The sequence below is a fragment of the Aotus nancymaae genome, unplaced genomic scaffold, assembly GCF_030222135.1.
Source record: "Aotus nancymaae isolate 86718 unplaced genomic scaffold, 86718_ANA_hifiasm-v0.15.2.pri h1tg000028l, whole genome shotgun sequence".
NCBI classification, from domain to species: domain Eukaryota; kingdom Metazoa; phylum Chordata; class Mammalia; order Primates; family Aotidae; genus Aotus; species Aotus nancymaae.
In genome coordinates, this window is record NW_026988441.1 from 9,692,060 (window position 1) to 9,706,221 (window position 14,162).

The 14,162-nt window shown below is 53.7% G+C and overlaps 1 protein-coding gene across 1 annotated transcript in view; it reads left to right on the plus strand.

Annotated features, from left to right (window-relative positions):
* Window positions 1-722: 722 nt before the first annotated feature.
* Window positions 723-14,162, plus strand: part of EXOC3L2 (exocyst complex component 3 like 2) — a 30,861-nt gene continuing 17,421 nt past the window's right edge. Inside the window, exons 1-4 of the mRNA XM_064381173.1 lie at window positions 723-1,192; window positions 5,069-5,607; window positions 9,680-10,313; window positions 12,584-12,695. Coding sequence (XP_064237243.1) covers window positions 5,085-5,607; window positions 9,680-10,313; window positions 12,584-12,695 — 1,269 coding nt within the window. The 5' untranslated portion in view covers window positions 723-1,192; window positions 5,069-5,084. The remainder of the gene's footprint in view (window positions 1,193-5,068; window positions 5,608-9,679; window positions 10,314-12,583; window positions 12,696-14,162) is intronic.

A 14,162-nucleotide genomic window follows, 5' to 3' on the forward strand; every position in this document is an offset into this window, starting at 1 on the left:
AACCTGTGCCTTGAACACAGCAGACGCTGGGGGCAGAGAGAGAATCTGGGGCCCGACCCCCGGGGAGTGCTGGCGAGAAGGCAGAAAGGAGATGAGAACGGGAGGAAGGTGCAGGGGAGAATCTGGGGACTCACAGGCCCAGACAGGGTGCAAGGGAGCATCGGAGACCTTGGTGCCACCAAGAGAGAAGAGAGGTGATGGCATTGGGTCGAATGTCCTGCGATTCCAGGCAGGAAGACTGAGGCCAGGAAGGATCAAGTGTTTGCTCCATCCCAAAAGATGGGGGCTTGGAGATGGGAGATGGGAACGAGGTGGGGACTGAGATGGAGCAGGAGAGACCAGGTTGGAATTGGAGATGTGGATGAGCTTGCAGTGGGCTGGGTTGATGACGGGATTGTGTTTGGGGGCAAGGACTAGATTGGGGGTGCATTTGGGGTTGGGCTGGGGACATGCCGTGCAGAAAGACAGTTCTTTAATGTAGATGCTGAGCACTGGAGGTGATAGATTCTGCAAACCGAGGTCAGGGCCACTACAGAGGGTTAGTGATTCTAGGGAAAAGGCTGGCAGCGAGGAAGGGGAGGAGGGGCCCAAAGAGGGAAGCTCTGGTGGCCAAGACATCCTGCGGGCCTGAGAGGCTGGGGGCTTGAGGGATGCCTCGGAAGTGAGTCAGGGGCTGGGCACTGGGAGGCAGACGGAGGGCTGGAGGGGCAGGATGTCAGCGCCACTTTGCAGAGGGGGGCGCTGGAGCCAGGAAGGGGAAAGACGTCGGAGCCAGTTTTGGGAAAATGTTGCAGCCGGGTTTGGGGATGTCAGATCCAGCGCGGAGGCAATATTGAAGCCAGAATGGCAGATGTTGTCTGGGCAAGGTTGACTTCCATTGGAGGGAAATTAGAACCTGAAATTGTGAGAGGAAGATGGAGACCGTTATGGGGTGGAGGGGGCGATGATGGAGCCATTTTGGGATGAGGTTTGTGGATGCCAGTTTGGAGGATGAAAGAGAAATCAAGGCCGGGCGCTGTGGCTCATGCCTGTAATCCCAGCACTTTGGGAGGCTGAAGCGGGTGGATCGCTTCAGCTCACGAGTTGGAGACCAGTCTAGGCAACACGGTGAAACCTCATCTCTTCTAAAAATACAAAAATTAGCCAGGTGTGGTGACTTGCACCTGTAATCCCAGCTACTTGGAAAACTGAGGTAGGAGGATTGCCTGAGCTTGGGAAGTGGAGGTTGCAGTGAGCCGAGACTGTGCCACTGTGCTCTAACCTGGGCAACAGAGTGAGACAGTCTAAAACATAAAAGAGATATGAGTGTGCAAATAATGTGTGTGCATGGGGGGGTGTCTACTGCACGCAGCCATGGGGGCTCCAGCAAGGGGTTGTCATGGTTACGGCCTCCTGGGGGTGGGGGTCCTTGGAGACTGGAAGGAGGTACCAGAGTGTTTCTAGGAACAGGAGGGTCGAGAAGCAGCAGCTCGGGGGTTGAAATGGGGGAGGTAAGAAGGGGGTCTCCCCACCATGGAAAGGGGTGGTCCTGGCCAGGCACGGTGGCTCACACCTGTAATCCCAGCTACTTGGGAGGCTGAGGCAGGGGAATGGCTTGAACCTGGACCCGGGAGGTAGAGGTTGCAGTGAGCCGAGTTTGTGCCACTGCACTCCAGCCTGGGCTACAGAGTGAGACTCCATCTCAAAAAGAAAAAAAGAAAAAAAGGGGTGCTCTTACCCGCAGCCAGGGAACCCAGACCTTTTTCCCACCACCCTCTTCCCAAGCCTCCTATCTACCCTCACACGTCTGCATAATCCTGACCCTGTCTCGACCTGCTGAGAACCCCTGTGCTGGTGACAAACTACGGGTCCAGCAGTAGGAGAATGAACGAGTGAACATCTGACCCTTTAAGCAATTTTGTCCTAGTCATACAGTGGAATATTACGTGGCAGTTAAACTAACTGGAGCTATATGGCTAGCCATGGATAAATAAATCTCACAACTTCATAATGTGAGCAAAAAAATATTTTTTTTTAAGACGGAATCTTGCTCTGTCACCAGGCTGGAGTGCAGTGGCATGATCTTGGCTCACTGCAACCTCCGCCTCCCGGGTTCAAGCCATTCCCCTGCCTCAGCCTCCCAAGTAGCTGGGACTACAGAGGCGTGCCACCATGCCCGGCTAATTTTTTGTATTTTTTCAGTAGAGATGGGGTTTCATCATGTTGGCCAGAATAGTTTCGATGTCCTGACCTTGTGATCCACCTGCCTCGACCTCCCAAAGTGCTGGGGTTACAGGCATGAGCCACCTCGCCCAGCCAAAAAAAAATTTCTAAAGCAAGTTGCAAGATACATATAGTATGACACCATATAGAGAGAGTTTGAAACCACGTAAACCAGTATATTATTTCTGGATACAAGTCTGTGGAGAATGGGATAAAAATCTACTTGGATGGGTAGACAGCACATTCTGGATGCTGGATTCCTTAAAAGAGGGCCAGAGTGGGTGGGACCAGGAGAGGTGGCGGGAGGCTGCATGCATTTGTAATTCATTCTTTTTTTTTTTTTTTTTTTGAGATGGAGTTTTGCTCTGTTGCTCAGGCTGGTGTGTAGTGGTACAATCTCAGCTCACTGCAGCCTCTGCCTCCTGGGTTCAAGTGATTCTCCTGCTTCAGCCTCCCAAGTAGCTAGGACTACAGGCCCCCACCACCATACCCAGCTAATTTTTGTGTTTTTAGTAGAGACAGGGTTTCCCCATGTTTCCCAGCCTGGTCTTGAACTCCCGACCTCAGGTGATCTGCCTGCCTCAGCCTCCCAAAGTGCTGGGATTATAGGCATGAGCCACCGCACCCAGCTTTTTCTTTAAAACAAAAATCAGGCCAGTGTGCAGTGGTTGATGCCTATAATTCTAGCACTTTGGGAGACCGAGGTGGGAGGATTGCTTGAGGCCAGGAGCAGGAGTTCCAGACCAGCCTGGGCAATATATCAAGACCACCATCTATAACAAAAAATTAAAAAATTAAATTAGCAGGGTGTCTCTGTTGCTTGGGAGGCTGAGGTGGGAGAATCGCTTGAGCCCAGGAGTTCGAGGCTGCAGCGAGCCGTGATCACGCCACTGCGCTCCAGCCTAAGCAACAGCAAGACCCCATCTCTACAGACAAAAGCAACAATAAAAACCTGAGCGAAGGGAGCAAATGATTGCATGAGCTGTGGCTAGGATTGTAGGCACAGAGGTGTTTATTAAACTTGTGTTCTGTACTTTTCTGAAGGTTTGAAGTGTTTCGCTGCTTTGAAAAGCACCCATCTGTCGCTCTGCAGTGCCCTCCAGAGAAAGCCTGTCCCTTATCAAGGAGTTTAAAGCCCTATGTGGACTACTCTCTTGTGACCTGTTCCAGCTTGACTCACCCTCCTCCTCCCCACCCAAGGAACTGTCTTGCCTCTTTCCTTCCTTCATTTCCTGTTTAGCACCCACTCCCTGAATGTCTGCCCTGTGCTGGGAGCTGGGGACACAGTGGTGACTGAGGCAGCCCCACCCCTGTCCTCCTGGGGTTTGTAGTCCAGTGAGGGACACAGATCTCTCCCCAGACAGGGATGACCCAGAGCAAGCAGGGGTGAGCTGTGGGAACCCAGGGGCTGTGGGAGCCTGAGGGTCAGGGAGGACTTCCTGGAGGAGGGGGCATGGGTGCCCTGAAATGACACTGAGTGCTAAAGTCCTGACTGGAGCATGGAGAGCAGGCGTCTACGGAGATGCTGAAACCTGGAGTCTCCTGGGGTAAGGAGGAGGCTACGGGACAGCACCAGTGAGGTGTGCAGCTGCCAGAGCGTGGTGGCTCACGCTTGTAATCCCAGCACTTTGGGAGGATCACCTGAGGTCAGGAGTTTGAGACCAGCCTAGCCAACATGGTGAGACCCCGTCTCTACTACAAATACAAAACTTAGCCGAGTGTGGTGGTGCACGCCTGTAGTCCTAGCTACTCCGGAGGCTGAGGCAGGAGAATTGCTTGAACCCGGGAGGCAGAGGTTGCAGTGAGCCGAGATCTTGCCACAGCACTCCAGCCTGGATGATAGAGTGAGACTCCATTTCAAAAAAAAAAAAAAATAGAATATTCCAGATCATGAACATTGCTCTTTAGTGACAGGGCAGGGCTAGGGTAGGGAAAGGTTCTGAATGTGAAGGGGAGGCACGCAGGCACTGGAATCAGACAGGTCTGGGTGCAAATCCTGACTTTGTTCCTGAATCACTGTGGGATGTTAGGCAGGTGACTTCGCCTTTCTGAGCCTCGATTTCCTCATCAAAATAAGGACAATGAAAATCCCCACCATGGCCGGGCGCCGTGGCTCACGTCTGTAATCCCAGCACTTTGGGAGGCTGAGGCAGGCAGATCACTTGAGTCCAGGAGTTCGAGATCAGCCTGGGCAACATAGCAAAACCTCTGTCTCTACTAAAAATATGAAAAATTAGCCAGGTGTAGTGTCATGCGCCTATAATCCCTGCTACTCAGGAGGCTGAGATGATTGCTTAAGCCCAGGAGGTAGAGGTTGCAGTGATCTATGATCACACCACTGCACTCCAGCCTGGGCAACAGAGTGAGACCCTGTCTCAAGAAATAAAAACAACAGGCTGGGCATGGTGGCTCATGCCTGTAATCCCAGCACTTTGGGAGGCTGAGGTGGGTAGATCACCTGAAGTCGGAAGTTTGAGACCAGCCTGACCAACATGGTGAAACCCTGTCTCTACTAAAAATACAAAATTAGCCGGGTGTGGTGGTGCATGTCTGTACTCCCAGCTACTCGAGAGGCTGAGGCAGGAGAATTGCTTGAATTAGGAGGCGGAGGTTGCAGTGAGCCGAGATCACATCATTGCACTCCAGTCTGGGTAACAAGAGCGAAACTGCGTCTCAAAAAAAAAAAAAAAAAAAGGAAAAACAACCAAAAATGTCCCCACCTCATAGGCTTGTGCAGATCAAGGGTTATTAAGCGTTCAGTCAAGTGTCCGATACGCTAACCCCAAAGTGCTCGGCACACAGAGGCACCGTCATCCAAGCCACCATTGCCATCAGCATCGCCCATGGTCATTATTTTCTTCCCCAGGTCCCCACCTGTCAAAATGCCTATCCTGAAGAACCTAGGAGTGTCAGACCCTAAGGTGCCCCGGGCGGGAACCCTGCCCCTGAGGTCCTCTCGGAACCCCTTTGAAGACGTTTCGGGGCTGGAGGAAGAGGAGGCCGGGGAGCCAGGGTCCCTCCCCAATGGAGCATCTTGCCGCCGCCGCGCCACTCTGGAGAAGCTGGCAGGCCTGTCCCCATTCCGGCTGGGCTGGAACCCCGGCCGGCGGGCAGGCAGCCCTGGAGATGGGCAGCCCCGCTCTTTCTTGGGCCGAGTGCTGGTACCAGGGTTACGCAGGAGCTCGGCAGATTTTGGCCTCCTGGCCCGGCTGCAGGGGACCCGAGCCCATGGCGATGAGGAGGCAGCAGGGGAGGCCGCCCGGAGACTGGCCTTCCTGAGACTGGGGCGTGGGTCCAAGCCCCAGCGTGCGTCCCTGGCTGAGAGGGTGGTGCCTGCAGGCGAGGCAGCTCCAGAGCCCCCACCGAAGGTCCCGGAGCCCCCAAAGATGAAGGAGCCATTGTCAGGTGAGTCCAGGCCCTGACCCAGTCCTGGGAGACTCCCAGTGCCCATGTCCTTCCCCAGCCCTGGTGGTCTCAGGCTTCATACTTAACCTCATCCCAGCCGCCACCTGTGACCCCAACCTCCAATTCACACGTCTAACGTGCATCTCCCAACTCCATGATGGCTCCAGCCCACTACCACTTCCGTCCTAATCCCTGTCATCAACCTTCCTCTTGAGCAACACCTGATCATACGTGCTCACCCTGAATCTCTGCCGCCTCCACCTGCCGTCTGCAGCCCCACTCCTACATCTAATGCCACGAGAATCCCTGATTTTGGTCCCATCTCTCCCGCTTCCCTCTCTATCCCCAGTCTATTTATTTATTTATTTTATTTTATTTTTATTTTTATTTTTTTTGAGACACAGTCTCACTTTGTTGCCCAGGCTGAAGTGCAATGGCGCAATCTTGGCTTACTGAAAACTCGACCTCTCCAGTTTAAGCAATTCTCCCACCTCAGCCTCCCGAGTAGCTGGGATTACAGACACCCGCCATCATGTCTAGCTAATGTTTGTATTTTTTTAGAGACAGGGTTTCGCCATGTTAACCAGGCTGGCCTCGAACTCCTGACCTCAAGTGACCTGCCTGCTTCGTCCTCCCAAAGCACTGGGATGACAGGTGTAAGCCATAGTGCCTGATCAATTTCTTTTTCTTTTCTTTCTTTCTTTTTTTTTTTTTTTTGAGACAGAGTCTCACTCTGTCACCAGGCTGGAGTGCAGTGGTTCAATCTAGGCTCACTGCAACCTCTCCCTCTTGGGTTCAAGTGATTCTCATGCCTCAGCCTCCCCAGTAGCTGGGATCACAGGCACATGCCACCATGCCTGGCTAATTTTTGTATTTTTAGTAGGTACCAGGTTTCACCATGTTGGCCAGGATGGTCTCGATCTCCTGACCTCGTGATCCTCCCTCCTTGGCCTCATAAAGTGCTGGGATTGCAGGCGTGAGCCACCACACCCGGCCCAATTTCTCCTTTTTATGAGGACACCACTTATACGCGGATTAGAGTCTACCTGTGAATTCATCTTAATTTGATTGCCTCGGTAAAGACCCTATTTCAAAATCAGGTGACATTCTGATGTACAGGGGTGAAGCCTTCACATAATTTTTTTTCTGGGGGGGACATAATTCAATCCCTAACACCACCCCGTCTTCCTCCTCAGCCCCCATTCCTACTCCAAGCCCCAGTCTCTTCCTCAGCAATGCCTTTTATGTTCTCACCCCACACGTATTCCAACCCCACCATCAATCTCTATCTGAGACACACCCAAAACCTTCTCCTATAGCTCACCCTTTTCTTCAAATGCCATCTGTTTTGGAGACAGGGTCTCACTCTATCTCTCAGGCTGGAGGCTAGCCTGCAGGGGTGCAATCATGGCTGTCTGCGGCCCTGACCTCCTGGGCTCAAGCAATCCTCCCACCTTAGCCTCCTGAGTAGTTGGGACTACAGGCACACACCACCACATCTAGCTAATTTCTACAGTTTTTGGAGAGGTGGGGTCTCGCTGTCTCGCTCAGGTTGGTCTTGAACTCCTGGCCTCAAGTGATCCTCCTGCCTCAGCTTCCCAATGTGCTGGAATTACAGGTGTGAGCCACTGCGCCCAGCCCAAACGCCATAGTTAATGTCATTGCCTATGTCCAACACCACGGCAACCCCCAACTGGCCCAGTCCCGTTTCCTGTCCCATTCTTCCCCATGTCCACCTTCAACCCTTTTTCACTCTTTTGGTCTCCTTTTAACCCCTAACCTCAGGCCCCTCTCACCCATTTCCCTCCAGCGACCTCCTTTTTTTTTCCTTTGAGACAGAGTCTCACTCTGTCGCCCAGGCTGGAGTCAATGGTACAATCTGGGCTCACTGCAACTTCCGCTTCCCGGGTTCAAGCAATTCTCCTGTCTCAACCTGCCAAGTAGCTGGAATTATAGACATGTACCACCACATGCAGCTAATATTTTTTTTTTGCTTTTGTTTTTGTATTTATAGTAGAGACGGGGTTTTGCCATGTTGGCCAGGCTGGTCTCCAGCTCCTGACCTTGGGTGATTCACCCACCTTGACCTCCCAAAGTGCTGGGATTATAGGTGTGAACCAACACACCTGGCCAGCAACCTCCTTATTCAGCCCTATTCAAATCCCTAGTCCTTCCTCAGCCCCAGTTTGTTTGTTTGTTTGTTTGTTTCTTTCTTTCTTTCTTTCTTTCTTTCTTTTTTTTTTTTGAGACAGAGTCTCAGTCTGTCACTCAGGCTGGAGTGCAGTGGCTCAATCTCAGCTCACTGCAACCTTTGCCGCCTGGGTTCAAACAATTCTCCTGCTTCAGTCTCCCAAGTAGCTGGGATTACAGGCTCCTGCCACTACACCCAGCTAATTTTTATATTTTTAGTAAAGAAAGGGTTTCACCATTTTGAACAGGGTGGTCTTGAACTCCTGACCTTGTGATCCACCTGCCTCAGCCTCCCAAAGTGCTTGAACTACAGGCATGAGCCATTGAGCCCGGCCCCCATTTCAACTCCGACTTCAAACTCAACCTCCTCTTCATCCCTAATCTATCTTCACCAGCATCCTGAGTCCCAATCCTAAACCCCCATCCCCAACCTCCATCTTCAATTCCATCCACATTCCTATTCTCAAGCCCAACACACTTCCACAATTCATCTTGAAACTCACATCAATCTTGATGTCCTTTCCATCCTCAGCTTTCACCTACACTCCCTCCCCCACCTCTCCAACCCCATCCCTACCCAGACCCCACTGCCATTCTTGCCTCCTTCCCCATTTCTGTCCAGACTCCCACCCCACCTCACGCTAACCCTCAACTCCCGCATCCCAACCCACACCTTCACTCTATCCTCACCTCCAGCCCCATCCTCATCCCTGTCCCAATCCCCGTCTTCATTCACCGCCATCCCCAACCCTGCCTTTATCTCTGCTCCCCGAGCCTGCACCCTGCTCTTAGCCCTGAGGCCTGAGCTGCTCCAGGGCTGGGGACCTCAGGAGCGCCTTTTCTGTCCTCCGATGCCCTCCAGGTTCTGGCCGGAGGCTATTTCGGCCGCAGCTCCCAGGGGACTGGGAGGGCACTGGAGGGAGGTGAGGAGGGGGTGAATAGAGCCCCGCCTTCTGGAAACGGATGGGCAGAAATAGCGCTGGCCAGGAAATAGTTTCTCTGCCAGGGAGGAAGTGGAGGGGGGTGGAGGTGTTGAGGGTAACCCTGGGCTGTCGGGACCCTCCTTCAGCCTCAGAGGCCTTCCAGCCCCACAACTCCCCTTTCTCGAGGCAGACTGAACTCATCAGAGGGCCAGATCACCCCACAGCCATCCTCACCCCGAAAAGACCCCATCAGTTGTCCCATATCCTCTCCCAATCTCCAACCCCCGCACCCTGCCCCTCCTGCTCCCACTGGCAGCGTCCATCCCTGTCCCCCTTACCTGGCTCCTCTGTGGACCCTCCCACCTCCTCCGACCCCTCCTCCATTTCTCTGCCCCTCAACCTCCCCAGATACCTTCCTCAGATACACGCATTTTTTTCTTTTCTCTTTAAGTTTTTTAAAATTTATTTTTGAGATGGAGTCTCGCTCAATATGTTGCCCAGGCTGGAGTGCAGTGGCGCGATCTGGACTCACTGCAACCTCCACCTCCCGGGTTCGAGAGATTCTCCTGCTTCAGCCTCCCGAGTAGCTGGGGCTACAGGCGCCCGTCACCACACTTGGCTAATTTTTGTATTTTTAATAGAGATGGGGTTTTGCCATGTTGGCCAGGCTGGTCTCGAACTCCTAACCTCAAATCATCCGCTGGCCTCGGCCTTTGACAGTGCTGGGATTACAGGCGTGAGCCCCTCACCCTATCCCCTCCTCTACATCCTTCACACAACACCCTTCCTTCTCGCTCTTCTCCAGGCTCTTCTCTGCTCCCATACCTCCCTGCCTTCTGTAACCCTCTTCCCTCATCTCCTTTCCCTTCCTAAGCACCCCTACCTTCACCCCCGGGTCCGGCATCCCCCTCCTTCCCCACCCCATCGCTGACCTCCCGCCTCCCCCTGCCTACCCGCAGTGCTGGAGATTCTGAGCCTGATCCAGCAGCGCGAGCTCGCGCGCGCCGACGAGCACATCCTGGAGCTGGAGGCCGAAGAGCTGGCGTCGTCGGGGGGCGGCGCACCGGGGCCTCCCAAGGCCGAGGGCGCTGGCGGGGGCCGCCGGGCGCGGGACGTGGCGCTGCTGTACGAGGCCCTGCAGCGCGAGCTGTGGGCGCTGGTGCGCGAGACGCTGGCGGGCCCCGGGCCGGGAGCGGGCGCCGGGGCGGGCGCGGTGGCGCAGCTGGGCCAGGTGCTGGTGCAGGAGGAGGCAGCCGACGGGCGTCGGGGGCCCGAGGCGGCTCGCAAGCTGCGCGCCCGCTGGGCCGAGGCCGTGGCGCGCGCGGCTCGGGAGCGCCTGGAGGCGGCGGCGCCCGGGGCGCCCGGGGGCCTGGCCGGGCAGCTGGAGGCGCTGCGGGCGCGGCTGCTGGAGGATATGGCCGTGGTGCGGGGCCGCCTGGCGCCCGCCTACCCCGCCGGCCTGGGCGCCTTCAGCGTCTACCTGCGCGGCTACCACGGGGCCCTGGCCGAGTGGCTGGGGACCTCCGCCCGGCGCAGGCTGCCGCTGGCCGACCGCTACGCGCTGCTGCATTGGCACAACCAAGTGTACCCCAGGTGAGCTGGACTCAGTTGCCCAAGATCGCGTGGAACCCCCATCCCCACCCCCTAGCGCTGGCCTCTTCAGACCCTAAGGACCTTGGGACAGCTGACACACCAGTCCCAGCACCTTAACACCATCGACCCATCCAGTCGTCAGCACCGCTGACAGTGACAGTCCTAGAATCTTACTGCTGCCCAGGCTCTCGGTTCCAGCACCATGGACTCTCCCAGTCCTGGAAGAGTCCGGCACCACTGTGGTCCAAGAACCTCAGCGCTCTGTCAACACTTACACTCTGGATCGTCTCACTGTCCACCCTTTTAGTCCCGCAATCTTAGCACCGTGGATTCCTCCAGTCCTAGAACGTTGGCTCCTAACATCTCAGCACCATTCATTCTTCTAGACCTACAACTTTAGCATCATGGCCAGTTACACTCCTAGCAACTAAGTAACACTGATGCTTCCAGTCTTAGAATCCTAGCACTCCCACCCTTTCAGACCTAGAACCTATTGGCACCACTGACTCTTCCAATTACACAGTGTTAGCACCATCGACAATTTCAGGTCTAGTAGCTCAGCACCGTGGACCCGCCAGATCTTGGCATCGTGACACTTACGCTATTTTGATGGTCACACTTCCAGTCCTGGAGTTTTAGCACTGTTGACCATTCCTTCTTAGAACCACAGCCCCACTGACCCTTAACCTTAACATGATGACACTTGGAATTCTAGAATCCTACACTGCTCCCTTTAGAGCCTAGGGGATTAGTACTGTTAGTACTGTTAGTACTTTCAGTCTTAGAACTTTAGGATTTATGACTCCACCACAGAAGCTTAGTACCAATGAACTTTGGAATCCTAAGCCTTCACCTCAGTCCCTCGAGGTCTTAGAACCTCTATGCTATTGATCCTTTCAGTTTTAGGACTTTATTTATTTATTTTGAGATGGAGTCTTGCTCTGTCGCCCAGGCTGGAGTGCCATGCTATGATATCTGCTCAATGCAGCCTCCACTTCCCAGGTTCAAGCAATTCTCCTGCCTTAGCCTCCCGAGTAGCTAGGATTACAGGTGCCCGCCACTATGCCTGGCTAATGTTTGTATTTTTAGTAGAGATGGAGTTTCACCATATTGGTCAGGCTGGTCTCGAACTCCTAACCTCAGGTGATCCAGTCTGTCTCGGCCTCCCAAAGTGCTGGGATTATATGTGTGAGCCACCACACTAACCTGATTTTTTGTATTTTTAGCAGAGGCGGGGTTTTACCATGTTGGCCAGGCTGGTCTCGAACCCCTGATCTCAAGTGATCCAGCCACCTTTGCCTCCCAAAGTGCTGGGATTACAGGTGTGAGCCACCATGTTTTAGAACTTTAGGCCCAGTTTTAGGACTTCAGTGCTGTTCGCCCCTGAAATTCTTTAAAGGTCGAGACTAGAACCTCAGTACCATGGTCCGTCCCAGTCCTGGAATCTGATTACTGTTGAGCCTTTGTGTCCTAAAACATACCCATTCTTGTGGCCGGAGGATGGAATGTGGAGATTAGCTACCCCCAGGTCACCTGTCTACCCCAAGAAAAGGGAATTAGCCACATCCAAGCCACACGTTGGACAGTGAAGGGGGTGGGTGGTTCCGACATAAAATCAGAATGCTGTCACCAGAAGACTGGGAAGGCAGCAGATACCTCCATCACCCACATAGCTCTCATTCGGGAACATATGTCAATCACACTCTCAGGTTATCTGTAAGGGATGGAGGCAGGACAGGGAGTCCGGAAAGCTTCCTGAAGTGGTGGGAACTGAGTTAGGTCCAGTTTGTAGAGAGATGGTGTTTATAATTGAGAGGATGCCATGAGCCCAAGTCTGGGGTGTGTGGGGGTGGATACTGATGATATCACATAGCTCCAGGCATGTAAGCGAGTAGAAGGCAGGGAGTCAGGGCTGGACTGGGGAAGCCTCCAAGGCCAGGTAAGGCAGCAGGGCCTTGGAGCAGAGGTGCAAGGGAGCTTCTGCCTGGTGAAACTGATCATGGGTGGAGCCTTGTGTGTCAGATCTTCAAGCTTGGACTTGACCCCTTAATATCATGCCTGGACACTATCCATCAGGGAGGTGACTCAGAGAGCTGGAGCCGGGGGAGCAACAATTCCAAAGACTTCCTTTGAGGGATGAGCAGAGCTGACTTAGAGAGAGGAAGGGCGTGGCCCAGGGTCACAAGCAGCGGGTAGGAGGGCGTGGGGAAGGGTCTGACTGCCCAGCCCCACTTCTCACAGATCTCCTTGTCTCTCACCCCCACCCCTAGGGAGGTCCTAGGGCTAGTGGACATAGCCGCTCTGGAGAATAGGGAGCTGGGGCCCCTTCTGTCTCCCGGCACCCTGCGGGGTTTGGAGGATGAATGTGTCACAGATGTTAAGGTACCTGGGACTTTGCATTTTGGGAGTGGGAGGTGCTGTGGAGGGAGGGTGGGGGGTCACAGTGGGCTTGGGGGGGCCTGTCCCCTCCCCTTTTCACTCTTTCCATCTGCCTTTTCCCGTTGTGAAATTCTGAGTTGTGTCCATACGCCATAGACACAAAGGCCACCTGTACAGAGATGCTTGGTAAACGTTCAGTGTATCTGAACCCTTCAGACCTTAGAGTATGAGATAGTCAGTCACAGAACTGCAGCTCCCAGGCCCAAAGACTCACAGAAATATGGCATCAGATATATATATTTTTTTAAGACAGAGTCTCACTCTGTCACTTAGGCTGGAGTGCAATGGTGCAATCTCAGCTCACTGCAACCTCCGCCTCCCGGGTTCAAGCAATTCTCTTGCCTTAGCCTCCCAAGTAGCTGGGATTACAGGTGTGCACCACCACGCCAGGCTAATTTTTGTATTTTTAGTAGGAACGGGGTTTCACCATATTGGCCAGGCTGGTCTTGAACTCCTGACCTTGTGATCCATTCGCCTTGGCCTCCCAAAGTGCTGCAATTACAGCCATGAGCCACCACACCCAGCCGATTTTTTTTTTTTTTTTTTTTTTTTTTTTTGAGGCAGGGTCTCCCTCTGTTGCCCAGGCTGAAGTGTAGTGGCTTACTGCAGCCTTGACCTCCTGGACTCAAGCGATCCTCCTGCCTCAGCCTCTCCAGTAGCTGGGACCATAGGCCCGTGCCATCATGCCTGGCTGACAAAGATCTTTACGTATAAGCAGGGCTGGTAATAAACATGGTGAATTACTGGACCTGTACAGGCACTGCTGAGCAGCATGGCCCAGCCACGCACGCCCTGCCTGGCTCCAGTGGTTTTGCTGTCTCGATGCCAGTCCTACTTCCAGCCACAGAAGTCAATCAATGCTGCTCAAGAGCCTAGAACCATAGAAAAGAAGTCTGGATCCTTAAACTCATCGAATTGAAGATAACTTTTTTTTTTTTAATTAGAGTTGTTGTGGCTCACGCCTGTAATCCCAGCACTTTGGGAGGCCGACGCAGGTGGATCACGAGGTCTGGGGTTCAAGACCAGCCTGGCCAACACAGTGAAACCCCGTCTCTAGTAAAATACAAAAAATTAGCCGGGCATGGTGGCACACGCTTGTAGTCTCAGCTACTCAGAAGGCTGAGGCAGGGGAATTGCTTCAACCCGGGAGGCGGAGGTTGCAGCGAGCCGAGATAGTGCCACTGCACTCTAGCCTGGTGATAGAGCAAGACTGCAGAGACAGGGTCTTGCTATTTTGCCCAGGCTGGTCTCAAAATCCTGGCCTCAAGCGATCCTCTAGCCTCAGCCTTCCAAAGTGTTAGGAGTACAGGCATGAGCCACCCCAGCCGAAAAACAACACAGTTGATCAGAGAATCAGAGACATGAAAACCTTTGCATCCCAGCTTTTGGAGTTCGAAACACAGAATCTGA